The sequence below is a fragment of the Puma concolor genome, chromosome C1 (assembly GCF_028749965.1).
Source record: "Puma concolor isolate L17-30 chromosome C1, mPumCon1.1.hap2, whole genome shotgun sequence".
NCBI lineage: Eukaryota > Metazoa > Chordata > Mammalia > Carnivora > Felidae > Puma > Puma concolor.
Window position 1 is genome coordinate 93,389,472 of NC_141674.1, and position 27,856 is coordinate 93,417,327.

Genomic DNA, 27,856 nt, shown 5'->3' on the forward strand with positions numbered 1-27,856 from the left:
ACGGACACACTCCATGGCTGCATGAAGACACCGAAGTGCATGACGAGAGTAAACTTGACCACAGTGGACTCTCCTTAAAAACTATTTTTGGGTACTCCCACTTGCAGAAACATATCGAATCCAATGCACAACAAATTATTAACTAAGGTAGGTGTCCTCGGGCTTCTCCGCTAGGCACCACGCACGTTGGCTAGCTGGTTCCTATCTAAGCCTGTGAACCACCAACTTTTTCACTGTCCCCTGAATCAAACTGACCTCTTTATTTGAAATCAGTGATACTTGCCATGTGTTCATCGATGAGATCCCATTCCAAAATTAACACTTTAAAACTTTTTGGGAGGTTTCAATATGAAAATGAAATTAAACTGACAAAAGATTAAAAACTAAACAGAAATACATGTGTATTCATTCGTCCTGATGGTCAATAAAAATGTTAATGTAGAAGTTGGCACCTGTATAGTAAATGTCAGAATATGTGTAGAGAAGAGTGCACGGTTGTGAAGAGTATACTTTACAAAACCCAAAGATGACCTTGGAGCTGTGGTCCGAGTCTGTGTTCCTCTAGCCACATGGGCCAGCATCCAGGTCCTTTCCACAGCTGGCGGGGCTGGATGCACCACCGCCTTCCTCTGGGCTGCCTCTGGCCTCGGTCCTGAGCTGGCCCTTTTCCTCCGCAGATGTACCTTCCGCCTTCTCTGATGTCTCTGCACCAGCGACAGGCTTAGTGGACTGGCTGCTTTCAGTGCTGCTTTCTGGCAGTGTGCTTTCTCCTGGGATTCCAATCTCTTTGGGCTTTGCATCCAAAACAGGAAATTTATGCTGTAGAGAATTACATTTTAATTGTTTAATTAATGCAATCAAACATGTTTAACAAGTTCCTATGCAAATCTGTTGTATCAAACTTGGAACTCTTTCAAATCTCAGCTCCAGTGCTGTACTGTAAGGATACAGATGTTATTAAGCCTCACAGAACTATACACGGAGGAATGGGGCAGGGGCACGGAGGATATGGCAGGTGGTCTAGTGACCCAGGTTTAGGAAGGGACAAGAGGACTGGTAAACAGTACTGCTAACTCCTCTTGCCTGGTGAGAGTAATTCATTTGAATTATTTATTAAGTCTGTATTAAGTTCTATGTGCTGGGGATACAGCAGGAACAAAACCGACAAAACCCGCGCCCTCACTGGAACTTCCAATTAGCTTGGGGGAAAGAAGCAACAAATTAACAAACTACACACTGGGTTTACATCAGGTGATACAGGAGTAAAGGCCTGAAGAAATGAACCATGTGAATATACGGGAATGGCATTCTAGACAGGGAACAGCAAGTACAAAGGTTGTAAGTTCACGGAATAGTGAGGAGGCTCCTGTGGCTGAAGGAGAGTAAGCACAGCAGGAGAGCAGGAGGAGAAGAGATCCATGTGCCAACGGAGCCGGGCTGTGGGCAGATCAAGGGAGCCCCGGGTCACCATGATAACTAGCTTTCCCTTTAAGTGAGATGGGAAGTCACTTGAGGCTTGGGATGAACGGTATCTTACCATTACCTATTAAAGCTGAAAGGCACATCTGAAAATTTTCTAGATGTACGCAGGTATGTTTATTCTTCTTATAAGAAACTCCATGGAAGGGATTCTATAATTTCCTAGATTCTGCACTCACAGCTATTTCTCAAAGGTTTACAGTTGCAACTTGAACTTTGCAAATGACACTATAAATTCCTCTCACAAACAGAAATGGCAATGTCTCTTCAAATGGCCCATAATGTAGAGAAAACACCTCAACATTCGGCAGGTAGAAAGTAGACTCTAGCCAGCCAATGATACCAAAGACTTGGGAAAGTGTGGTGTGGCCCCTCCCCGCCCACTCTTCCGCCCAGCTGAGCCTTTAGGGCTCTCCTGCGGGCTCCCCAGGGCTCCAGGCCTTCAGTGGGGACTTCTCTCTGAGCTCTTTACGGGTAGAAATTTTAGTCATGCTCGCTCGGTTTCCTAATGAAATTTCCTATGAACTACCACCTGTTCTAACTTGTTAAATAGTACTTTACATAAAAATCAAATCTAGCTTTATTTCTTCTGAGAAGGCCAAACTTTTGACTAGAAAGGAGGAGAGAGTAAACAATTCTATCAATAACGATATAATTAACTGTGAAAGTTAAGAGAGGAAAAAACGCTTAACCAGAAGCTCTGCAGGAAGCACTCAGGCCTAGCATGACAGGACGGCAAAATGAACAGTTGCTGACTTACACTGGGTACCGCCTTGGGATGCTCTCTCGCCTCTGCGTCTGGTAAATCACATGCCCGGAGCACTTCGGGGCTCTTGTTGCCAGTCTTAAGTCTCAAGTCAACATCTGTCTGTCTCAAAACATCTCTTCTACCCTCATATGTTTTGTCATAAGGGCCTTGCTCAACGGGGCCGATCGGGCCTCTATAATAGAAATCTGTATCACCTGCTCCACCATGGGGTCTATAATCAACTTCCTTCTGCCGTCCTCTGTCACCTGGCTCAAGTGCCCGGGGTGGTTCTCTCTCGGGACCACTTATTTGTCTCAGCATATTAACTGATTTTCCAGCACCATAGCAGAAACTCTAGAAGGAAAAGAAATACATAGTCCTGAGTATTTAATGGCTGACTCACAATGAAATTATTCAGGATGCTAACAAAATTACCTAACTTGACTTGTGGCATTTGGAGACGTATTCATTTCACTATTGTTTCATTAAAGATCTCTTCTTTAGATTAATACTGGGCCAGAATAGCCAATAAAATGTGAGAAATCACATTTAAGTAGACATTTCAATCAGCTGAACACATTCTGAATGAATTGTCCCAAGGGAAGTTTGGCTAAAGTCTAGAAACTTAAATTGGAAGGTACTAACTGATAACTGCTCATCAGTGGTCTATTTTCACACCCACCATATAAGGTAATTGCTAAAAGTCAGAATTGCACATCATTATGGAAACATTCTCAGGTAGGGTAAGTTTCCAACAGGCTTTGAGTCCCATTTCATGAGAAAACCTAGGCAGCATTTCTCAATGTGTGGCCCAGGGACCCCGAGGGGGATCCCTGAGACAGTTTCAGGGATTCTGTGAGGTCAAACTTTTTTCTACTTCAAAGACCTTAGCCTTTCTCACTCTTCCCTTCTGAGTGTGGAATCTTCTGGGGCTGGAATGACTTCCTCACTCTGACAGCTCATGGACAGTGTGCCCGTGTAGACGTGAATTTTAAATTTTTCTTAGTTTTAATTCCTAATATGGTAAACTATCAATGAACAAAACCACCATAAATAGGAGCTCTTCGTGGTCCTCCGTTTTTGTTTGTTTTGTGGGCTTTGGTTCTTAAGAGTACAAAAAGGTCCTGAGAATAAGAAATTTGAAAATCACTGAGCTAGAGAAACTATTTGAAGACAGAAGCAGTAAAAGCCCTTTCCGCAGGCAGATGAATCAAGAGATGATGGGCTTTTGTCAGACACTAGATTATAGGGAGTCCACCCCTTACAATGGTTCAACTTACAACTGTTAGACTTCACAATGGTGAGAAAGTGATACACATTCTGCAGAAACTGTACTTCAAATTTAGAATTTGGATCTTTTCCTGGGCTAACGATTTCAGGTACGCTCCTCTCTGGTGATGCCGGGCAGGGCAGCTCCCGGTCGACCGCGCGGTCACAAGGATGAACAACCCCTTCACCTCAATCACTCCTTACCCGCACAGCCATTCTGTTTCTCACTTTCAGTACAATATTCAATAAACTGTGCAAGATATTTGACACTTTACTATAAAATGGGCTTTGTGTTAGATGATTTTGCCCAACTGCAGGCTAACATAAGCATTCTGATCACATTTAAGGCAGGCTAGGCTAAGCTACGACGTCCTGTAGGCTAGGTATCGTAAATGCACTTTTGACGTATGGTATTTTCAACTTACAATGGGTTTATCGGGATGTAACCCCGTAAGTCAAGGGAAATCTGCACTACTACACAATGTCACCTAACAAAATTATCCCCGTAAACCTGACTCCTAAAATCACAAGCCCAAAAAACAAAAACAAAACAGGAACAATTTCAAAATGAATAAAGCATAGTAAATTTTGTAGCCTTAGGGAAGATAATCCTTTTTAATTTGATAATTAAAATTGGAAGGTACTAATCATCTGATAATTGCTCACGTGTTGTGTATATTCACACCCAACATAGAAAGTCAATGCTGCAAATTATTTAAAGTTGTACATTTTAAATAGCTTAATTTCTTTACAGATACAAACTTGGCTTTTCCCATGGCACATCTGGGTTCTTTGTATTTTATGTGACAACTACTTCATTAGGGTAAGGGCTGAAAATCAACAATAAGAAAGCTGAAGAGGCCGTGGATGAATGACGAATAATGTTTCTACATAATCAATGTCTGTTCCTGGATCCCCAAACTGTTTCCCAGTACAACACCTTCTTCTACATCCCTGCCTGATTCTGCGCTTAAGCCAATGCCCTTCCCTTCTCAGGGCTGCAAAAACTCAGACTGAAACAAGGCCCCCTTTCTCAAAGAGGACAAAACAACTGATTTCATCTGTATTACTTCAACAAGTTAAAGAACAAATTTAAAAGGGTGTTATTACTCGAAGTCCCTGCCATGACACCCACAATCAAACTTGAGAATCATCTCCTTGCTTATACACGTAAGAATACACACGTAAATATAAATAAATCCGCATCACTTTAAAATCATCTTTTCATACCATTAAGCATGATTTAGCCTGATTTACCACAGCAAAAAAAGTCTGCAATTTTAGAACTGCCTTTTTCCTGCAAGTCGTGTTAACAGTCAACAGTGCCGTGTACTAACCAGGACAGCCAATGCCATAATTATCAGCACGGGAATGTGAAGTAATACTGGCATCTCCTTCATGAGCGCTTTAATAAATTCACCAGCTCCTTTTCCAATGTGTTTCAATGGCTCCGTGACAAAGTTGGTGAACGTAACTGCCAGTGCCTAAAACAAGACATAATAGCAACTTAATTTTTCCCTCAAATGGTTGAGTACACAGAACAAGCCAAAATTCGCTGTGCACTGGGATGAAATTATGTTCATAAACTGAAATGCGTTTAATGTGAAAATCATTTGTAACGGAAGTATTTTTTCTAGAGCAAAGGTTTATTATTAGCAAAATGACGGTAAAAACACTAACTTTTAATAAATACAAGGGATTTTTGACTTTGTAGAAGTAATTTTGACAAAATGTGTTCTATACCTTTGTTGGTGGGACCAACCAAATAGGGTTGACTAACAAGAGCTCATAGTATTTTTGGCATGGGTCATCCTTATAGGTCCATGAACTTCTAAACACTTCTATTTAGAGAAACAGACAAAACACTGAGTCATTAAAAAAAAAAGTTGCATTTCATTCCCAAAGAAGACATTTTGGTTTTGTCCCTGTCCCTGCCGCCAACCAATTTTAACTGCTGTACAAATAGACTCCCTATAACACTGATTTAAAAAGTTTTCACCTTATGCCCAAAATGTTTAAAAATCCCCTCAAATTATACAAGTCTTATGCAGATAAAACATACTTTATGAAAATTTCTAAACAGTAAACATTAAAAACTGTTCTTTATACATACAAATGAATCCAAGGAAAACGGGAAATCAGAGATCGCTGGATTATGTGGAAGTTAATATCTTGGCTGTGATGCTGTGTTGCTATAGTTGTGGAAGATGGTTCCACTGGGGATAATGGGGAAAGGGGGCACAGGATCTGTTTTACTTCTTACAACTACGTGTGCATCTAAAATTATCTCAATAAAATTTCAAGTTTTATTTATTTTGAAAGAGATAGCATAAGCGGGAGTGGGGCAGAGAGAGAGAGAGAGACAGAGAGAGAAAGAGAGAGAGAATCCCAAGCAGGTTCTGGAGAGGTAGAGAGAGAGAATCTCAAGCAGGCTCCAAGCTGCTAGTGCACAGCCTGCTTGGGATTCTCTCTCTCTGCCTCTCTCTGCCCCTTCTCCACTTGTTTGCTCTCTCTCTCTCTCTCCCTCAAAATAAACAAACATTAAAAAAAGAAACCAATTCTTACTTTACAAAATAAAGAACGTTAGTTCTCCCAATTTTTCTAAATGTATGTACACAGTACATTGCATACTAGCCTGGGCTAGAGGATATATTCACTTGTCTCCTGCAGCCAGGAAGCAAGGCTGGATTGGTTTAGTTCCCATAACTTTTGAAGAAACGCTAATTTGGACACCCTGTTTTGTATAATCTGCCGAGAGTCTATTCTGGGTCAGCTATTACAGACGTGCATTTATAAAGTGCCTTTGAACACTAAACCATTCCTATTGCTAGATATACAGAAGTAAAGACAGTCACATTAGTGAGAATATTTATAAAGTCTGTGAGATTAAAAAAAAAGTCAATTTTCCTCTTATTTAAAAAATGTATAGTAAAGTTACAATATAAGGTTTCATAAGTCATTATCAGGAGATTAAGTCTAAGCTGGATATTAATATATAAACACGATTCACTTCTTTAATAAACATGCCGAACCCTCTTCCTAAGGACTAGATGAACGACATGAGCACAGGCTCCATCATGGTCCAATGGAGAAGACAGGTGACACTGGAGCCGGCAAAGACAGTTCCTATTCCTTCCCTGTGATGTTACATGAGCACAGGTGTCACGGTCTGAAACCCGACGCTTCTGGCATGTTCTTCTGATACTGAAGATTCATTTGGTCATGGGAAGCGTCTTTCCGGCATTTTATCATTTCTCTGTAATTACTAATATGTTCTCTCCTCCTCGGAAATTCTACTAAAAATAAGGCCCAATGAACCAACACCTTACCCCAGAGACTTCCAATCCAGTCCATCTTCTCAGCACACACGTTGTTTAACGGCTCCATCTTGGCAACCTCGGCCTGATGCTGTGCGAAGGCTAGCTGACCAACACCAAGAGGGAGCTGTGAGCGGCCACTAACAGCAGGTTATGTCTACATATCCAAAACCTTACTTCAAAGAGTGTCTGTACCAGACCCCAGACTGTTCACATTTTTTTCGATACAAAAAAAAAACGTATTATTTTAAAATAGTAGCTCTTTTCAGTTCATGGCAAAGCACAGTCTCTTTTTCTTTTTAATTAAATTTTTTTTTTAACATTTATTTATTTTTGAGAGAGACAGAGAAAGACAGAGCATGAGCAGGTGAGGGGCAGACAGAGAGGGAGACACAGAATCTGAAGCGGGCTCCAGGCTCTGAGCTGTCAGCACAGAGCTGGAAGTGGGGCTCGAACCCACGAACTGTGATATCGTGACCTGAGCTGAAGATGGACGCTTAACTGAGTCACCCAGGTGCCCTCAAAGCACAGTCTTAATACAACAAGTGAGGATAAAGAATTATAGTTGCCTTCTTTGTACATACTTTTGATGAGAAAGGAAAACCTTTGTACTAAAAAGATTGTTTTAAAAAATTAATTCAAGGGGCACCTGAGTGGCTCAGTCGGTTAAGCGTCCAACTTCAGCTCAGGTCATGATCTCACGGTTCGTGAGTTCGAACCCCATGTCGGGCTCTGCTGACAGCTCAGAGCCTGGACCCTGCTTCCAATTCTGTGTCTCCCTCTCTCTGTGCCCCTCCCCCACCTCTCTGTCTCAAAAATAAATATTAAAAAAATTTTTTTAAATATCAGTTCAAATATAATTCACAGCACATCCCAAAATATATACATTAAATAACTACTTCTCATTTTCTTTTTACAATAAAGAAATTCACAATAAAGTGTTTTACTCTGGATGATTTTCAGCACAAATGGTCCATATAAAGATACTATATCTTTTATATATAAAAGCCCTGGGGGGAATCACCAAGATAACAATATTCAACCAAACTTTCTTCCTTTAATCTGTGAAGAATTAGTTCTAGAAGCTGCAGAACTTAGAGCAAAAAGTTAAGGATGTATCACAGGGACTTAAATCAGATAAATGCATCAAAAACACTTTGCTACCTGACTCACCCTGTGAAAACGATCTGAAATTGCCCTTCATTGGTTATGCTATTTTGGCAAGAAGAATAGTGCTTCATTTGACTTTCTGTATTCAGTATGATCCCAATTTTGAAAGAACTGAAATTTATTTAAAAAAAATTTTTTTTGTTTTATTTTTGTTGATGGTGTGTCTACCATCAACATATCGCTTTCATATTCAGAAAATAACCGAACTTTTAAAAAATAATCTTTTGACATCTTTTCTGGCAAAGAATAAAAGGACATACCCTAAATTACCTACATAAAATTTTAAACAATCTATCTACCTAGCTTTATTCTGATTTAGCTGCCCAGCTGCCACCGTCAGGAACCGGGCTGTGAGGACGAGGACCACGCCAGCTGGTCAAGGACCCAAAACACCAGGTGCAGGTGAGCAGCTGCCAGTTTCCTCCCCCGCCTCATCTCCAACCACTGCCTCCAGCCCTCAGGAAGGCTATGTATCAGCTCTTGATGCACGGTCTTCTTCTTCTATTATGAAATGACATTTGAATGTTTTAAAGCCTCCCGCGTATTTAATACCTTATATAAATACATCCAATTCCATCCCAAACTGACAAGAAAACTGATGAATAAAACCCGTCTCAGCTGGGTGTACCAATGCACATAGGTCCACAGCTCGGTAGCCACCAGTGCCACGATGCAGAGCAGACACAGAAGCACCTCAAAAACAGGAAGAAGGGGAAAGCAAAGTTACTGCCACACCATCCTCCCCACCAGAAAATGGGAACTGTCAACAGAGACCAAAGAACCGGACTCCTAGGCCGAATCGTGTGTACTCTTCTGCCGCACGCTCCTCAGTACGGCAGGAGGGTCTCCATACAGGCTCCTAACAATCATGGTGGAGATTTTAAGGGATTTTTAAAGCTGAGCTGTTACTTACGTCCCCCTCATCCCATCTTACCATCAACACATTATACGGATCCACTCCAAAAGAGTCTTCAAATCGCCACTTCCATGTTTCAAAATCATGAAGCTTAAAATTAATTAAAATATCACTTAGTGCATCATCCAAGGCTCCTGGCTTCCAATCCTCTCCACTGAGAAACTTCTGTATTTCTAACAAGGTTTGTCTTCTTAGGATAATCTCAGCATCATAATGCATATCACCTTTGTTTTCTTCAGGCTGAATTAAATTTGCCAAAAACAAACAATAGAAGAGAGAAACATTTTAAGACAACAGCCAGTCTGGAACTAAATATGTATGTGATTCTTATTTCACATGTATAAAATAAGGATAATACTATCCACCTATTTTTCTCACATACAAACCAGAGATTTTGTTCTATAAAGTCACCTCGGACGCTAGTCAACAAATACTGAACCATGGATCCTACAGGAAATACACGGTCAGGTTCCAAACACATTTTCATCAGCCTGTCAATGCATAGCCCTTTAATGTGTGTTTCTACTTAAAGGTACCTCATTTAATGTTGTTGATTAACACTTAACTCACAGCCAACAGCACTGTAACTCATGCCCAAATGAAGCTTATCTCACACGCATATTTTTCTCTGTAAGGCACATCCCAGCCTTCATGTGTTCGGAGGCACTGGACAGGATTTTTCTTGGGAATTTTTTTTGAGAGTGCATGAGTAGGGGAGAGGGGCAGAGGGAGAGAGGGAGAAATCTAAAGCAGGCTACATGTGATCTCGCAGTCTGTGAGTTCGAGCCCGTCAGGCTCTGTGCTGACAGCTCAGAGCCTGGAGCCTGCTTCGGATTCTGTGCCTCCCTCTCTCTCTGCCCCTCCCCCGCTCATGCTCTGTCTCTCTGTCAAAAATAAACATTAAAAAAAAAAAATTAAAGCAGGCTACACGCTCAGCATGGAGCCTGATACGGGGTTCGATCCCACAACCCCATGAGATCATAACCTGAACCAACATCAAGAACTGGACACTTAACTGAGCTACCCAGGTGCCCCTAATCTTGGGCATTGTTTTAAACAGCCAAATAACATCAGCGTAAGTGTGAAATATGTGGCACTAAATAAAGCATGAAAAAGTAATTGTTTATAGTCTGAGAACTGAAACAAGGCAAAACACAGCATTGCGCAGCCTCAGCTGGGAATGGGTGCACCAGACAATTCAAATGCTGTGCTGCTCTGTGCATGTCTGAGTGACACAAAAGCTCTGCAAGGATTAACTCTGGGGTCACAAAAGAAGTTCAGTGTGTACACAAATTCGCAAATATGGAATCCACAAATAACGAACATGAGCTGTTTACTTTAGGATTCATTTATGACTTTCCATCTGACTGAATTTTCAAAAGTCCTAAAATATGCAGTAATACAAAAGAGAAAAAGAATCTCGAAAAACAGCCCAACTGGAGTTTCTATGAACATGCATATTTTTTTTTAATTTTTTTTTTAATGTTTATTTATTTCTGAGACAGAGAGAGACAGAGCATGAGTGGGGAAGGGGCAGAGAGAGAGGCAGACACAGAATCCGAAGCAGGCTCCAGGCTCTGAGCTGTCAGCACAGAGCCCAACACGGGGCTCGAACTCACAAACCATGAGATTATGATCTGAGCAGAAGTCGGCCGCTCAACCGACTGAGCCACCCAGGCGTCCCTGAACATACATATTTATAACTATTTTTATTAGCATGTATTCAGGTTAGCAAAATCATTACAAACATTTTACTTTCATTAACCAGTTAACACAAATAGAATATTCTTTTTTTCTAAGAATACAGATATTTATATAAAAAGCAAATATAAAATCAGAAGAAAACAAAGTGTCATGTAGTATCACAAGTCGTCACTGAGCTAAAAAAGCAGTCATCGATTACTATTTTTAAAAAACACTACATTAAATATTTCCATCGTAGGTATTTTCTGCCTTCATCTGTGTCCTCACCCCACACACTTGTAAGACTTGAATTAAATGGTGCGTGTATGAGAACATCTGTTTTTTCACTTCCAAAATAAGGTGGGATGATTAAATATTCATCTAACATTCCTTTCCCCTTAAAACTTTTCTTGATGTTTAGGGGCACCTGGGTGGCTCAGTCGGTTAAGTGTCCAACTTCAGTTCAGGTCATGATCTTGCAGTCCATGACTTCAAGCCCCGTGTTGGACTCTGTGCTGACAGCTCAGAGCCTGGAGCCTGCTTCGGATCCTGTGTCTCCCCCTCTCTCTACCCCTCCCATGCTCACTCTCTGTCTCTCTTGAATGAAAGAAAAACATTAAAAAAAAAATTCACTTTTCTTGATGTTTTGAATCTCCAGAGTGAAAACAATGACTCTAAAAACTGGAATCCTAACATTAATTATGAACAATATGCACATGATATGCAATTCTACAAAGTAGTACTTGACATAGTAAAAAGCTTCCGCAATGGGGGGAAACTACTTAAAAAACATTGTTGTCTTTCTCAACACAGAATGATCTTACATCACAAGAATGAGAAAGTGTGTAAGTGGTAGAAAATAAGGGCCAGCATAGAATTTCCTTGCCAAGTCATTTCCAACCATTTAGTAAAGTTCAAATAGCAAATTTAAAGCACCTCCTCCCATGTGAAATTAATAAATAATGAAAAGATCCACCACACTGATGAATATCACATCAATACTCACAAGTCCGAGCTTCCTGGCTTCAATTAAAATTTTATTTAAGTATCTCCTAAAAACAGGATTGCTTTGACTTTCATAGTCTTCCCTCTTTTTCTTTTCACACTCACTGATCTGTAATCACAGAATAAATTCAACATTAGTTAGCATCAAAGTTTAATGTAAGGGTCAAGTTTCTAGCCTAGAGATCCCATCAAGATCAAGGTAGGAGCTTGTGATTATCAACTATATGAAAATGTAGAACTTCCTACTTTCCGTGGGTTCTCTTTGCAAAGGGCAGGAAGGCAACAAATGAGGAACACGCGTTCAGCACTTGGCTCTGGCAATTTTAAAGCTAAAAATCATGAAGCAAGGAGGCAGAGATGTGGATGAGCAGAACATCTAGGACCATCTGCCTCTTCCCAATTCCAAAGTAATGATTCAATGAACAAAGGAACAAAAGAAGAAAGGAAGAGAATAAGAAACAGAGAGATAGAAAGAGAAACACACAAGAGGAAGCCAGAAGCTGAAATGAAGGGCCCAGCAAGGAGTTTCTTGAATGTGCATATTACTTTTGGCCTTTGATCAATTTTTCCTGTAAATGGTCGATCATCCCCAACTCTATGTATGGGCTGCTTCAGAAGGGCAGGAACATGGCTTCTCCAGAGTGTCCTACACATTGCAACCCCTCAGCATGTAATTCATCATTCAGATTTCCTCTGAACCTAGCTCTACTGACACCACAGTGGTCAAGTTGCTAGGTGAGGGTAGTACCTATCTTACAGACATTAGAACCTGTGATAAGCAACTTTTATTTTCTAATTGAGTGTGGACCATGAGTTGAGTTAGCATGGAAACGGGCTTCAGATGATAAACAAAATAACCGAGCGTTACTCAGACTTAGGATAGAAGGACACTTGAGAAGTCATGTGGCAGCTTCCTCTGCTTGCAGGCAAGGTTTAAAAACCTTTCAAATTTCTCTTTAAGAGAATGTGTGGGGTTTTTTGTTTGTTTTTGTTTTATTTTGAGACAGGGAGCAAGAGCATGTGCATGAGTGGGAGAGGGGGAGAAGGAGAGAGAGAATTCCAAGCAGGCTCCACACTGTCAGCACAGAGCCTGACTTGGGGCTCCACCCCACAGACTGAGATCATGACCTGAGCCGAAACCAAGAGTCAGATACTTAACCAACTGAGCCATCCAGGCGTCCAAAAGGGAATGTTATAATTTTTTTAACGTTTATTTTTGTGAGAGAGAGAGAGAGAGAGAGAGAGAGAGAGCGCGCGCCAGAAAGAGGGAGACAGAGGATCTGAAGCAAGCGTTGTACAGTGAATACAGAGCCCGACGTGGGGTTTGAAGTCACGAACTGTGAGATCATGACCTGAGCCAAAGATGGCCACTTAACTGACTGAGCCACCCAAGCGCCCCAAAGACAATGTTTTTTAAAATAAGAACTCAAGGGGCACCTGGGTGGCTCAGTTGGTTGAGCGTCCGACTTGGGCTCAGGTTATGATCTCACGGTCTGTGAGTTCGAGCCCCACGTCGGGCTCTGTGCTGACAACTCAGAGCCTGGAGCCTGCTTTGGATTCTGTGTTTCCCTCTCTGCCCCTCCCCTGCTCATGTTCTGCCTCTCTCTCTGTCAAAAATAAATAAACATTAAAAAAAATAAATAAATAAAAATTAAAAAAATAAGAACTCAAGACTCCATTTTGCCAATCATATTTTTACAATTTTGAGCCCATGTTGCAAAGAATGGAATAAAAAATTTCTGTAAAAAGGCATTTCTGCATTTCCTAGTGTGCAGCCAAAGAAACTCAATGATACTACAAAACACAACTAAACTGAGGCAAATCTTATCCAAGCATTACTTTACTGGCATTGGGTGAGACAGCATTCACAGCCGGTTAGCACCACAGCAGTGCTTACAGATCCATAATCGAGATCTCTGTGTCTCCATTCACAAGCTCTCCCAGTGTCTCAAGCTGGAAACCTCTGTCCTTCACTCCATCCCTTTCCCTTCTCCCTCAGCTACCCAAATTTGCCTATTCCACGTTGAAGAAGTCCCACATTTCCCTCTTCAACCCTTGTCACTGCCTTGGTTGGAGCACTGAGCACTGCTGGGCCCCTGTCACCCCCTCTCCTTCCAAGGCCTCTCCATGGGGCCACCAGCTCATGGTCTCCACAGCCAAGAGGTTGGTTCCCACCCCACCCCACACATTCAAACCCTTAATAATAGTGACTTATTTCCTTTCTCATCATCTCTACTTCAGTCTCACAAATAAAAGGACTGAATAAATGAAGGAATAGCTACCACACACTAAATTATAATAATCCCTTATATTTGCAAGAGTAATTCTTATGCTCATCAGATGATCATAGGCCCATTTCTTCGTGGGCTACATTTGTCATGAGTCTATGACCAAGCACTGTGACAGGTGACAGAGAATCAAAAATGACTAAAACAGGGGTGCCTGGCTGGCTCAGTCAGTAGAGCATGGGACTCTTGATCTCGGGGTTGTAAGTTCAAGCCCCATATTGGGTGTAGAAATTACTTAAAAATAAAAAAATAATAATAGGGGCACCTGGGTAGTTCAGTCGGTTAAGCATCCAACTTCAGCTCAGGTCATGATCTCACGGTTCGTGGGTTTGAGCCACGCATCGGGCTCTGTGCTGACAGCTCAGAGCCTGGAGCCTGCTTCGGATTCTGTGTCTCCCTTGCTCTCTGCCCCTCCCCCACTCGCACTCTGTCTCTCAAAAATAAATAAAACATTAAAAATAATAAAATAAAATCTTAAAAAAGTAAATAAAACATTCTTGATCCCAAGAAATGTTCATCTCTGAGGGCTGATGGGGGGTGGGAGGGAGGGAAGGGTGGGTATTGAAGAGGGCATCTTTTGGGATGAGCACTGGGTGTTGCATGGAAACCAATTTGACAATAAATTTCATATATTTAAAAAAAAAAGAAATGTTCATCTCATAAAGAAATAATTACAACATGGTGAAATAAATGTTATTACAGGAAAATAAAAGTACTATTTTTATAAAAGTTCAGAATAACTAAAAAAAATTATATATCAATTGTACAGTACACAGAAGCATATATAATGTTAGCAAATATAGGAAACAGCAATTAAACATACTATGAATATAAAATTCATGAATTAAAAAAAATTCTAACCTTATGAGTTAAAGAATCAAGTTTGCTATAACATTCCGACAATTCATCAGCACATGACAAGTCAGGACTGACATCTTTTTTCTCTGATACATCATATTTCACCTAAAGCAAAACAGAGATTTTTATTTCCTTTATAAAACCTATAGTTAAGACTAAAACCTATAGTTAAGTTGTAAAACCTATAGTTAAGACTAAAATTTGACTTCATTTTATGACTTTGTTATATTCTTCAACTGTATTGAACCATCAAAAAAGAAAGAGTCTCAAATTTCTATACTAAGAGCTAAAATCAAATTAGTTGCTGCTCAATGGGCTTTACGTTCCAATTCAAAACAAAAATAACCAGGTGGGATTGAAATCATCTTAGATTAAGCAGGTCACGGAGATAATCTGCACGGCTACTAGTCACTGATACACAATTCTCACAGCTCTGTGAAAAACAGCAATCGAAGTGGACTATTTCCAGTACAGACCTGGGAAGGTCTTACATACACACACGCTTTTCTTTTTCTTTTAATACCTGAGATTTTCTCATTGTTCCTGAAGCAGCATCATAGTTAAGCATGTCTGTGGGATCAATCCAGTCATCATCAGAAGCATAACCAGTTATAAGCCACAGACATTCACAAAGGAGCAGAGAATACAGCATCCTGCATGAAGGCTAAAAAAAAAAAAAATTTAATAGATATAATGAAATAGAATTATTTTTAGAAGACATGGTTTTGTAATAAAGGCTATCTACTTCCTTCTAGTGTTAAGATAATGCTTTCTTTCTGAATAATAACTGAAATAAAAATACTCAGTAAAACGGTATTCACATATAAACATATACACACATATTTTTGCCAAGACAAAAAGAAAGTAAGAATTTTTCATAAGACTCAGAAGAATCCGATTCCCGGGTTTATATCCAAGGAATGAAAATACCTATCCACACAAAAACTGATACACAAATGTTTACAGCCACATTATTCACAATAGCCAAAAAGCAGAAACAATTCAAATGTCTATCAACTAATGGATAACTAAAACGTCGTCTAGCCATACAAAGGAATCTTATTAGGCCATGGAAGGAATCAAATACTGATAAGTGCTACAATATGGACGAATCTTGAAAACACTATGCTATGTGAAAGAAGTCAGTCACCCAGGACCATAATATGATTCCATTTACGTGAAATGGCCAGAACAGGAAAATCTAGAGAGACAGAAAGTAGATTAGTAGGTCCTCAGGGCTGAGGATATAAAGAGGGTTGGTAGTTAAAGGATACAGGGCTTCTTTCTAAGGTGATGAAAAATGATCGAAAACTCACTGTGGTAATGGTTGCAATTATCTGTGAATACATTAAAAACTGCTGAGTCATGCTCTTTAAATCGGTGAATTATATACAGTATGTGAATCATTTATCAGTAAAACTGCTTTAAAATAAACAGGTATTTAAGCAAACCCTCTCCCCCCAATTTTTTTAACACATGGAAAATTAGAAAGGTATAAAATTAAGATTCAAATGAGGTGACTGAACTCCCAAACCTTTCAGAGAAAGTAACCTGCTTCAGCTAAGCCTCAGCAGAAACACTGTCAAATCTTTTTTTTTTAAGTTTATTTATTTATTTTGAGAGAGGGAGGGTGTGTGTGGGGGGGGGGGAGAGAGGGGGAGAGAGGGAGAGAGGGAGAGAGGGAGAGAGGGAGAGAGAGAGAGAGAGAGAGAGAGAGAGAGAGAGAGAGAATCCCAAGCAGGCTCCACAGCAACAGCGCAGAGCCCAATGTGGGACTCAAACCCACAAACCTTGAGATCAGGACCTGAGCCAAAATCAAGAGTTGGATGCTCAACCGACTGAGCCACCCAGGTGCCCCAAATCATTTCAATACTTAATACCTCTTCTATTCAACACTGTCCAATACATAAACAACCAAGCACATGTGGCTATTTAAATTTAAATTACATTAATTAAAAATTCAGTTACTCAATCATGCTAGCAGCATTTCAAGTGTTCACACACCACACGGGGCCTGTGCCTGACAGTACAGACATAGAACAATTCCATCACTGCAGAAAGTTCTGTTGGACACCTTATCTTATACCTACTATGAATAAAAATCAAATAAGAGAATTCTAAGATGAGAAAGCCCTGGGTTTATAGTCTACCTGTAGAAATAAAGTAGCTCCAGGCTAAATTAAACACTTCTTTGTGCTCCCCGAGTGGTCTCTTTATTCTTCCAGCACAACACACAACAAAATTAGCCACTTATTGGCCAATCTCTTCCACTGGCACAGTGGCTGCCCATCTTGGCTGTGTGTTAAGAATCACCTGACAAGCTTCTAAAAATCCCAATCTTCTGGCCACATCTCAGGCCAATTAAATCAGAATCTCTTACATGTGGGACCCAGGCACTGGAATTTTAAAGCGCCTCAGGTGGTTTCAATACGCAGCCAGGATAGAAAACCACTGTGCTATAAAGTGAACTTTTCCAGGGGAAGGTATCAGAATTCACCTTCCTGATGGCTCTCCATCTTGTCCCCTCCACCTCTCCAAGCCCAAGGCCTAGCCCAGTGGCTGGTGCATGAGATACCCAGTAAGTGTTAAGCTGCAAATGGTCAAAGCCATACAGGGATTCACAAGGTTTTAGAGGTTTAGAGGCTTCAGAGGCCAGTCTCTGACTGGAAGACACGGGCACGATTTCATGGAGGAATGGGGTGTGGGAAATAGACCGGGAAGTGTGCAAGGTAAGGGAGGCAGAGGAGCAAAGTGAACCTTCGAAACCATCAGAGGATGGACATGGTGGGAGATAGACAGGAAGATGGCGGGATGGCAACGCTGTAGTGACAATGCTGGTGTGAAAGGTTATGGCCAGACTTCTCAGCTAATAGTTCTCAAAGGCATGGGAGCTACATTTGGGGAAGATGAAGGTAGCACTAAGTGTACAGAATGAGGGGGAAAAGCTGGATTCTGAGAGTCCTCCAAGGAGGCTGAAGCAGCAAAAGGATGCTGAATCACATTCTGAAGATTGGCTATACATACAGGCCTCAGCTACTGAACGCACAAAAGAGAAGAAAGATGGCAGGCATGACCAAGATTTCAAGGCTGACCAACTACAAAAACATGGTATTATTAACCTCAAAAAGAAATTGACAATGAGTACATGGTTTTGGGGGAAAGTCAGGCATTCGTTTGTACAGCATTTACTAAATACCTACTGGATACTGGGCACTGTCTTATGTGACAGGGATACCAAGACACTAGACCGGCCACGATTTGTTAAGAAGCTACATGGAGGGAGGAGCACACGGGGATGGGGGACAGGATGGGACAGTAACTTGACCAAAAAATAAATATCATTTCAGGTAGTGATATGTGCTGTGAAAAAAATAAAGGGGGTCAATGGTATGGATGAGTTAGGAAATGCTGAGTATGTTAGGGAAGGTCTCTGAAGAGATTAAAGATGGCCACAAATGCTGTCAAGTCCCCAGCGAGAGATGGAGTTTATTTTCCCTCCTCCCAAATCTGGGCTAACCTTGTGACCACTGTCAACCGAGAAGAGAGGAAGAACTGATACAAAAGCATTTATTTTGGGCTTAGAACTATAATTTGGGGAGAAGCCCAAATTGTGGCCCCACTGCAGGGAAAAAGGGTTTTTTATTTTTTTTTTTACGTTTATTTATTTTTGAGACAGAGAGAGACAGAGCATGAATGGGGGAGGGTCAGAGAGAGAGGGAGACACAGAATCCGAAACAGGCTCCAGGCTCTGAGCTGTCAGCACAGAGCCCGACGCGGGGCTCAAACTCACAAACCGTGAGATCATGATCTGAGCCGAAGTCAGAAGCCCACCCAACTGAGCCACCCAGGCACCCCGAAAAAGGGGTTTTTATAAGAAAAAGGAGGAAACAAAATACCTTACATCAGTTGTTTCCCAAGTATTGTAACTGGGAGATACTATTACAATTTATAATTCATTGGCTTTCTAGGTATATTGTATTAGTTGCTAGCAAAGTCCCTTTTGCAGAGTGACCAATTTTTGTTAAAAATACAGATACAGCAGTCAGGTGCTCAGTCATATGCCCTTGCCCAGTTCAACGGTGGAATGCAATTCCTGTTTCAAAAACAGAATGAATGGGGCATCAGGGTGGCTCTCAGTTGGTTGAGTATCTGACTCTTTGAGTTCAGCTCAGGTCATGATCCCAGACTTGAGCCCCAGACGGACCCTGCTTAAGATTCTCTCTCCACCCCAGTCCCTCTCCCCCGCACCCCTTGCATTCTCTCTAAACAATGAAGAAAATAAATAAATAAAAACAGGATGAAGTTTCAGTCACAAAATGAAGTCTCTTATGCACAAATGTTTTACACAGGTTCACAATATTTAGCCAAAATATTGTGGCAGAAGTGATGCTGTGTTGGTTCTGGGCCGGGCCTGGCCTGGCCTATATGACACCCAGCTGCTTCTACTTTATCACTTTGGAACACCTGCTCTTGGACCTCAGCTGCCATACTGTGAGAAGACCTAGCCACATGGAGAGGCCATGTGTTGGGACACGCTAAGCTCCCAGCTGGCAACCAACATCAATGGCCAGCCATGTGAATGAGCCGTCTTGGTAGTTCCAGTCCAATCCCACAGTATTGGACCTGTGACCCAGCCAACATCATGTGGAATAAAAGAGCTACACAGATGAGTCCAGTCAAGCCCCATAAGCCTACAGAATCATAAGAATAAAATGTTTAAATGCCTCTAAACTTTGAGGTGGTTTGTTACACAGCAGTAGATAACCACAACGACATTTAAGCAGAAAAATGGTAAGAAGCTAACCTTAGAAGACTTGGGAAAAGAACATCTAGAGAATGGGCATAGCAAGCGTAAAGATCACAGTGGGGAGAAAATTTGAAGCATTCAAAGAGCAGGAAGGTCAAGGTGCACAGTACACCGTACTCCAAAGCACTCTCTAGACTCCTACTTCTGGCCAAGATGAAGTAGCAGGGGACAAATGTACTCTCCTGCCTGAAAAACCAAAACCTCTGCACAAAATCTATGAGACAACAATTTTCAAGACATTGGATACTAGGTGAGCAAGGCTAATTGTCTTTGAAAAATGGGAAATGGGCGACTGGGTGGCTCAGTCAGTTAAGCGTCCAACTTTGGCTCAGGTCACGTTCTCAGAGTTTATGAGTTTGAGCCCGTGTTGGGCTCTGTGCTGACAGCTCAGAGCCTGGAGCCTACTTTGGATTCTGTGTCTCCCTCTCTCTGTCCCCCACCCCACCCCACTCTCTCTCAAAAATAAATAAAACATTTAAAAAACTTTTAATTAAAAAAAAAAAGAAAGAAAAATGGGAAACAAACACAGACAGTCCTTCCATTGCCCCAGCTTACTGTCTTAACAGTTTCCAGGCCATGAGCACAGGGAGGGGGATCTCAGGCAGAGCCCAGAAAACAGAGGAAACAGAGCTGAGTATCTGGGGGGACCAAGGCAGAGAAAGCTGCAGAGAGACAGAACCCCTTTATTATGTGCAGAGGGTCCCTGCCACATAATAAAGGATATCTGGTCTTTGACCACAGTTCCTCCAAATGCCGTAGAGATTTCCTGAGTGATGGCAGTGTCTGTGATGAGGTGCTAATGAGGTGACCAGGTTGGGCCCAAGGTAGCTTCAAGGTGGAGGATGGTCATCAGAAAGACCAAGCACAGGATTAGAGGGTTGGAACTTTCATCCATCCAACCTCAGGGGAGGGAAGGAAAGTGGAGACTGATTTCAATCACATGGCCAATGACTTAATCAGCCATGCCCTGCATCTGGCTCTGCACCAACAGTGCAGAGACTGCTTGGGATTCTCTCTCTCCCTTCACCCAACTCATGCTCGCTCGTGTGTGCTCTCTCTCTCTCTCTCAAATAAACTTAAAAAAAAATTAAAAAATAAACATGAGTAAAAAATTTAGGAAACTCGTAATTGAGAAAATAAAGCCAAAAGTTAGTTCTTTGAAATGACTAAAAAAGTTTGATACACCTATAGTAAGATTAATGAAGAAAAAGAGAAGCCCCTCCCCCAAATCAAAAATGAAACAGGATAAACTTATTCCTGATTAAAACACTTAGCAAACCACGAATAAAAGAAAACTGCCAGATAGAGTACTACAGGCAAACACTACACTTGATAAATACTGAAATCTTTCCCTCTGAGATCAAGGAGACAAGGGAAAACCTCTGGAAGGTTTCTGGGATATTGACAGTGTTCTAGTTCTTTTTTTTTTTTTTTTTTTTTTAACATTTATTCATTGAGAGATGGGGAGAGACAGAGCATGAGTTGGGGAGGGGCAGAGAGAGAGGGAAACACAGAATCCAAAGCAGACTCCAGGCTCTGCCTGTCAGCACAGAACCCGAATCGGGGCTCAATACCATGAACCAAGAGATCATGGCCTCAGCTGAAGTCACTCAACAAATGAGCCACCCAGGTGCCCCAACAAGTGTTCTAGTTCTTAATCTAGATAGTAGTCACATAGGTGTATGCTTTTTAAAAATTTGATAAGAACATTAATATTTTAGACATTTTTCTGTATATGTATTTCAGATTTTACAAAAGCCTTTTCTAAAATGGGAAAGAATGAGATACCGTTATGGTCTGAACTGTATACCTCTAAAATTCATACGATGAAATCCTAAACCCGTTTCACAGAATATGACTGTATTTGGAGATAGTGTCTCTAAAGAGGTAATTAAGTCATAAAGAGGTCATTAGCATCAGCCCTAATCCAATATGACTGGTGTCCTTATAAGAAGAAATCTGGACACAGGTCAGAGAGAAGATAGGAGGACACAGGAAAAAGGCAGCCATCCACAGGCCTAGAGAGGCCTCAGAAGAAACCAACTGTGCCGACAACCTGATCTCGGATTTCTAGTGTCCAGAATTGTGAGAACATAAACTTCTGTTGTTTAAGCCACCAATCTGTGGAATTTGGTGGTATGTGGTATAGCAAACTAACACAGATTTCTTCAGACATAAAAAGACTAAGAAAGATTCCAACCCACAGACTCTTGATATGTTAAAGAAGTTTAACCTCAATGAGAAAAGGTGTGAATAAAAGAAACAATGATGAGCAAAGGAACTGGTCAAATATACTAATTTTTTTTTTAACGTTTTTATTTATTTTTGAGACAGAGAGAGACAGAGCATGAATGGGGGAGGGGCAGACAGAGAAGGAGACACAGAATCGGAAGCAGGCTCCAGGCTCTGAGCCATCAGCCCAGAGCCCGAGGCGGAGCTTGAACCCACCGACCGTGAGATCGTGACCTGAGCTGAAGTCGGATGCTTAACCGACTGCGCCACCCAGGCGCCCCTCAAATATACTAATTAAGTAAACCACTAATAAAAACAAAACACCCACAACTCTTTTTACCCCACAACTTTTTATGTTTAAAAATGTAAAACTGGGGAGCCTGAGTGGCTCAGTCAATTAAGTGTCCAACTCTTGATTTCAGCTCAGGTTACGCATGATCTCATGGTTCGTGGGATCAAGCCTGACCTCAGGGTCTGTGCTGACAGTACAGCGGCCTGCTTGGGATTCTCTCTCTTGCTCACTACCTCTCTGTCCCTCCGCCACTTGCTTGCTCGCTCTCATCCCCCCCCCCCCCACAATGTAAATGTAAAAAAAATGTAAAACCCAAATACGAAGTAAAATAACAGTGGGAAAGGTATCCTAGGATCCCTGTCACGCTCTAGAGACTGTTAGAAATACTGGATGACTGTATACTTTATTGGGGGGGGGGGGAGGCAGGAGGAGTTAAACTAAGGAATAAAGACTTGAGAAGGCCAAAACACAAAAGAAAACACTTAAGACTAATAAGCACGGTAGAAGACAAGCTAAAAAATGCAACGTGTAGAAACTGAGAGGAGCTTAATTTGAAAGAGGCATTAGTCAACTGTTAATAAATACTTCAAAGAAGCTGAGAAAAATAAAGTCTGGGGGAAAAAACACACAGGATTGCTTAATTCGTTGGTCATCTGTGAAATGACTTTCACAGACTAATAAGGAGAAACCTAATTCTAAGCAGTGAAGAACTAGGTAGGTGACAAAGGGCATCTCTGAATGGAGCAGAAGCTCTGAGAAGATGGCAGTGTATAAAATCAAGTCTACAGAAAAGGCTTTTCATAGGCAACAAGATTTTACCCTCCTTCATAAACAGAAATGAATAAGGAGGAATGGAAATAAAGGTTCTAAAGCAAAAAGAAGAGAAGCTGACAGAGTTCACATTATTACATGTATCAAGAAGATGGTGAAATGATCCACTAGGAAGCCAGGAATGTCACTGGGTGAGGAAGCTGGGATGCAGGAATGGAGATTTGGGGAAACAGCTCTATAGGGAGCATTATGTAAAGGGAGATGAATCAAACACCTTTCAAGCAGGGGCACCTGGGTGGCTCAATCGGTTAAGCACCCAACTTCAGCTAAGGTTGTGAGTTCAAGCCCCATGTTCGGCTCTCTGTTCTCAGCGCAGAGCCTTCTTTGAATCCTCTATCTCCCTCTCTCTCTGTCCCTCCCCTGTGCACGCTCTCTCTCTCAAAAATAAATAAATATTAAAAAAAAAAAAGCCACTTCTTAAAAAAAAACCACAACCTTTTGAGCAGCTGAGTTTTGACTATGACCCCTACAAAGTCATGCTACTAGCAATTATGCTACTTTCTCCAATAATGATCAGCAGATCCAGAGCTTTATCCAGGACTAGGAATTAGAAATGAAAAATTATGCAAGACCAGGAGCTGAGGTAGAAGAGTGGAACCAGCTGCAAACTCAAGTCCTCCTGCCAAATCCCGGTGGTCACTGACTGAAGGCTGTAACTCCTTGAGCAATCTTATAGCTGATCTCACACTTCCTCCAAACAAAGTTGCATCTAAACCTGCTGGGGATCTTGTTAAAAAAAGCTTCTGATTGAATACATCTGACGTGGGCCTGAGTTTCTGCATTTCTAAGAGCTGCTAGTGATGGCAGAGACATTGGCTCACAGACCACACTCTGAGCAGCAAAGTGTTAAGGAAAAGTAACCATCCTGTGTTGGTTTAGTTTAATGAGGGGCACCTGTGATTCTACTACTTGACAGTGACTAATAAGCTTACTTTAAATCACCTTTCTCATCTGCTTCAGGCTTTGACACTAATATCAAAATTATTATATATATAATAAATATATATAACAAGTATATATAACATATAAATATATAATATAATAAAACATATAATAGATATATATAATTATTATATATATAATATATATTATATATAGTCCTCTTACTACATGCCAAACACTGTTACATACATTCATTCATTCAGTCCTCACAAAAACTCTTGGAAGTAGTACTGTCATCTTCATTTTACAGTTCGGGATAACAAATAACTTGAGTGGAGAGCTACCAAGAAAGACTGAGATCTCCAAGGAAAGTTACAGCTACTGAGTGGAAATCAGCAAAGAAAAGTATCTGATTTCAATGAATTACACATGTATGAGAAAGACAAGACTAACTTGAGTCAAATTCTGTATTAACCAAGAAGTTGCATGGCACAAAAGTCAGGAGTTCGCAATTTAGTTCGTGTGCCTATGTCTGGTTTGCTGGAGTCATGGCTCTCAAATTTGAGAATCTGCGTCTCTAACAACCTGCCAGATGGCGATGACACTAATCTGGGGACCACACCTTCATAACCACTGCCATGGAGAAAATATGAATTGTTTTTCACCACCCACTCATAAATATGTATCTCTAATCCTTATATTCAAATCAGATTTGAAGTTTTAAAAAATTAACTACAACCAAACCCGAGCTATTCCGCTGGCGGTGTTCGATCAAACGCTGCGTAAAGTTTTCAGAGATAACTGAAGCCCAGGAAATTCAGCGTTCGCTCGACTCTGGCTTTGCAGTTGCTGCCCCTTTCCCTAGGCCGCTCTTTGAACCGTGTAACTCCCCAACAGCCCGCGCTGCTCCCGAAGATAAGGCGGCCAGTCCTCGCCGATCCAGGCACAGCAGCCCGGGAGAGCGCGGCCCCCTGCCCCGGGCAGCGCCCGCCCAACCCGCCGGGGCCGAAGCCGTAATCCGCCCCCCGCACATACACCCCACCGCGCCGACTCAAGGCCGGGTCACCAGCCTGCGTCTCGGGAAGAAGGGCACCTACCCGGCCTGCTGGAAAAGATGGCGAGCCGCCTAGCGGAGCCGCCGAACGCTTCAGCGGGCGCCTGGTTTCTGGCACCGCCTCATCGACTTACTCGGCTGGCAGCTGTGCGTCCTTCCCGGGCGCGCGGCTGATTGGCCCGCCGAGGGGGCGGGGCCTGGCTCTGTCGGCTAGGTTTAGGCCAGGGTTTTTTACTTGGATCAGCTAGCTGAGCTCTCCGCAAGTGAAGCCAAATGTATACGAATGGGAAGCGTGTTTTCTTAGTATTGATGTATTTTGTAAGTCCGAATGTGCAACATCTACAATAATTGTTTAAGTAAGGTATAATGAACGACGAGGATAGTCCTATGTATGGGCGTGGAGGAGGACATGCTCACTATGGTGTAATTGGAAGTTGTAAATTTTGTTTGTTTTTGTCTTTAACTGCTGCCCTGGCAGTTTCAGGAAACTCTCCAAAGACGAAATGATGAGTTTTACAAACTAGGAAGAAATGAGAAGTACACAAGAGTTACTGGCAACAAATTTGAATGCTTTTTATTTTATTTTTTTTTTCAACGTTTATTTATTTTTGTGACAGAGAGAGACAGAGCATGAACGGGGGAGGGGCAGAGAGAGAGGGAGACACAGAATCAGAAACAGGCTCCAGGCTCTGAGCCATCAGCCCAGAGCCTGACGCGGGGCTCGAACTCCCGGACCGCGAGATCGTGACCTGGCTGAAGTCGGACGCTCAACCGACTGCGCCACCCAGGCGCCCCAATTTGAATGCTTTTTAAATGTGTAATGTGGTACACTTAAGTGTGCATGTTGCTTATTACAATTTTTTTTTTATAAATTTTTTTTTTTTTAACGTTTCAGACCGAGAGAGACAGAGCATGAACGGGGGAGGGGCAGAGAGAGAGGGAGACACAGAATCGGAAGCAGGCTCCAGGCTCTGAGCCATCAGCCCAGAGCCCGACGCGGGTCTCGAACTCACGGACCGCGAGATCGTGACCTGAGCTGAAGTCGGACGCTCAACCGACTGAGCCACCCAGGCGCCCCTACAATTTTTTAAGATTAAAATATACCTCACGTAAAGTTTACCATCTTAACACTTTTTAATATTTTTGAATGTTTACTTATTTTGAGAGAGAGGGAGGGAGAGCACGTATGCAAGCGGGGAAGGAGTAGAGAGAGAATCCCAAGGGGACTCTGCTGGTAGAGGGGGCTCCATCCCACCAACCCTCAGATCATGACCTGAGCTGAAATCAAGAGTGGGAAGCTTAGCCGACTCAGCCACCCAGGCTCCCTAATTTTAGCCGTTTTTAAGTATACAGTTCAGGGTCATTAAGTATATTCATATTGTTGTGCAACAGTCACCACCATCCATCCTCCATAACTCCTTCTTTCTGCAAAATGAAAACTCTACCCTTTAAACAACTCATCATTTCCCCATCCCCCTTCCCTGGCCCCTGGCAACCACCATTCTACTTTGTATCTTTACGAATTTGACCACACTAGGTACTTAAGTAGACTTATACACTATTTGTCTTTTTGTTACTGGCTTATTTCACTTAGCATAATGTCCTCATGATTCATCCATGTTGTAACATGTCAAAAATTCCATCTTTTTTAAAGGCTGAATAATATTTCATGGCATTGTTTACCATAGTTTGTTTATCCATTTATCTGTTCATGAACTCCTAGGTTGCTGCTCTGAACATGGGCATGCAGATATCTCTTCAAACTCTGCTTTCAATGTTTTTGGGTATATATCCAGAAGTGGGATGGCTGGGTCACATAGTACTTCCATTTTTAATTTTTTGAAACCCACCATGCTGTTTTCTACAATGCATGAACCATTTTAATAGGATTAGCAACAGTTTAATGAAGCCATAGCATTTAAAGGATTCTCAAGTGGAAATAATATAAAACCTGCTATCAACATTAGTAAAAGATGCAAGGCAGAACACATTTTAATACTGGTACAATGGCAAATGGCAGACTTACAAGTATTTATTTATAGGATTTCTGCAGCATTTTTTTTATTTTATAGCATCTTTTATGAACCATTATTCCACAAGAATGATCAAATCATCATTTAGAGACAGTACATACTGGTTTATTTTATTATAAACATTATAAGTGCCCCCGTAAAATATTGTTACAAATACTCAAATGTCTTATTCTCAGTGATTATTCCCTTTATTCTCACATAATACAAATGTAGTTAGCAGGTTTTTTTGAAACAAACTAGAATCATATATGTTTCATAACTTCATCATCTGTTTAATTTTCATTCATAAATGTGTTGTAAACATAAATGTGGGTCTCCTAAGAACAAAACATTGTCCCCAGGTCTGCTTTCCAGGCTGGTGACTTTCCACAACACTCACTGTATTTGGCATCTCAAAGCAGTATTTATCTGTGGAAATCTAGGCATTTCTGGGAAATTACTAAAATATCTTTTTTTAGCCTATGCTAACCGGGGGGATATTTCAAGGATACCATATATATAGCTGCTTCCTGTCAGGCTAGAATTTCAGTGAAGATCTAAAACCCCTTGTTTCCTATCCATGAGGCACTGCTATCTTTATTCTTGGAACTGCAAGGGGAGGTTATCACCATCAAAGCTAATCCTGTGCCTTCAGTCACGTTCACCCCTAATGAGAGTTCCCCTTCCTCCATGATACTTAACACATTAGTGGTGGGGATCCTGGCTGAAGCTATAGTAGTGTCCACTGCTAAATAGATATATCTGACAAAGGGGGACTCCCAGAAATACTTGGCAACTTTGTAGGTGACTTACTGATAGGGTTGCCTAATAAAATATAGAATGCCCAGTTAAACTTGAATTTCAGATGAAAAATGAATATTTTTTTAGTATAACTATGTCCCATGCAAAATTTGGGACATGCTTATACTAAAAGAAATCATCTATTGTTTAATGGAACATACTTATACTTAAAAGTTATTTGTTGTGAGGTACCTGGGTGGCTCACTGGGTTG

At 41.4% G+C, this 27,856-nt stretch overlaps 1 protein-coding gene across 3 annotated transcripts; it reads right to left on the bottom strand.

Moving 5' to 3' along the window:
* Positions 1-376: 376 nt before the first annotated feature.
* Positions 377-24,986, bottom strand: CLCC1 (chloride channel CLIC like 1). Of its 3 annotated transcripts, none has more exons than XM_025912101.2 (11): positions 24,875-24,986; positions 15,257-15,397; positions 14,737-14,838; positions 11,589-11,696; positions 8,918-9,139; positions 8,536-8,676; positions 6,826-6,919; positions 5,240-5,337; positions 4,834-4,980; positions 2,240-2,581; positions 377-819 (listed from the first exon to the last, which is right to left on the bottom strand). In XM_025912101.2, exons 2-11 carry the CDS (start codon positions 15,383-15,385, stop codon positions 562-564), a joined length of 1,641 nt encoding a protein of 546 aa, XP_025767886.1. In that variant the 5' UTR covers positions 15,386-15,397; positions 24,875-24,986; the 3' UTR covers positions 377-561. The 3 variants fall into 3 exon arrangements, with proteins under 3 accessions (XP_025767886.1, XP_086573862.1, XP_086573863.1); XM_086717736.1 differs by lacking the exon at positions 24,875-24,986 and adding an exon at positions 24,522-24,838; XM_086717737.1 differs by lacking the exon at positions 14,737-14,838.
* Positions 24,987-27,856: the final 2,870 nt, after the last annotated feature.

Bases quoted from the DNA above. Each gene is read 5' to 3' on its own strand.
- CLCC1 (XM_025912101.2), bottom strand. From the start codon at position 15,385: ATGCTGTATTCTCTGCTCCTTTGTGAATGTCTGTGGCTTATAACTGGT. The intron at 14,839-15,256 runs GTATTAAAAGAA...GTTTTGCTTTAG, and splicing joins GAACAATGAGAAAATCTCAG to GTGAAATATGATGTATCAGA. The intron at 2,582-4,833 runs GTTAGTACACGG...TTTTCCTTCTAG, and splicing joins TTATGGCATTGGCTGTCCTG to AGTTTCTGCTATGGTGCTGG.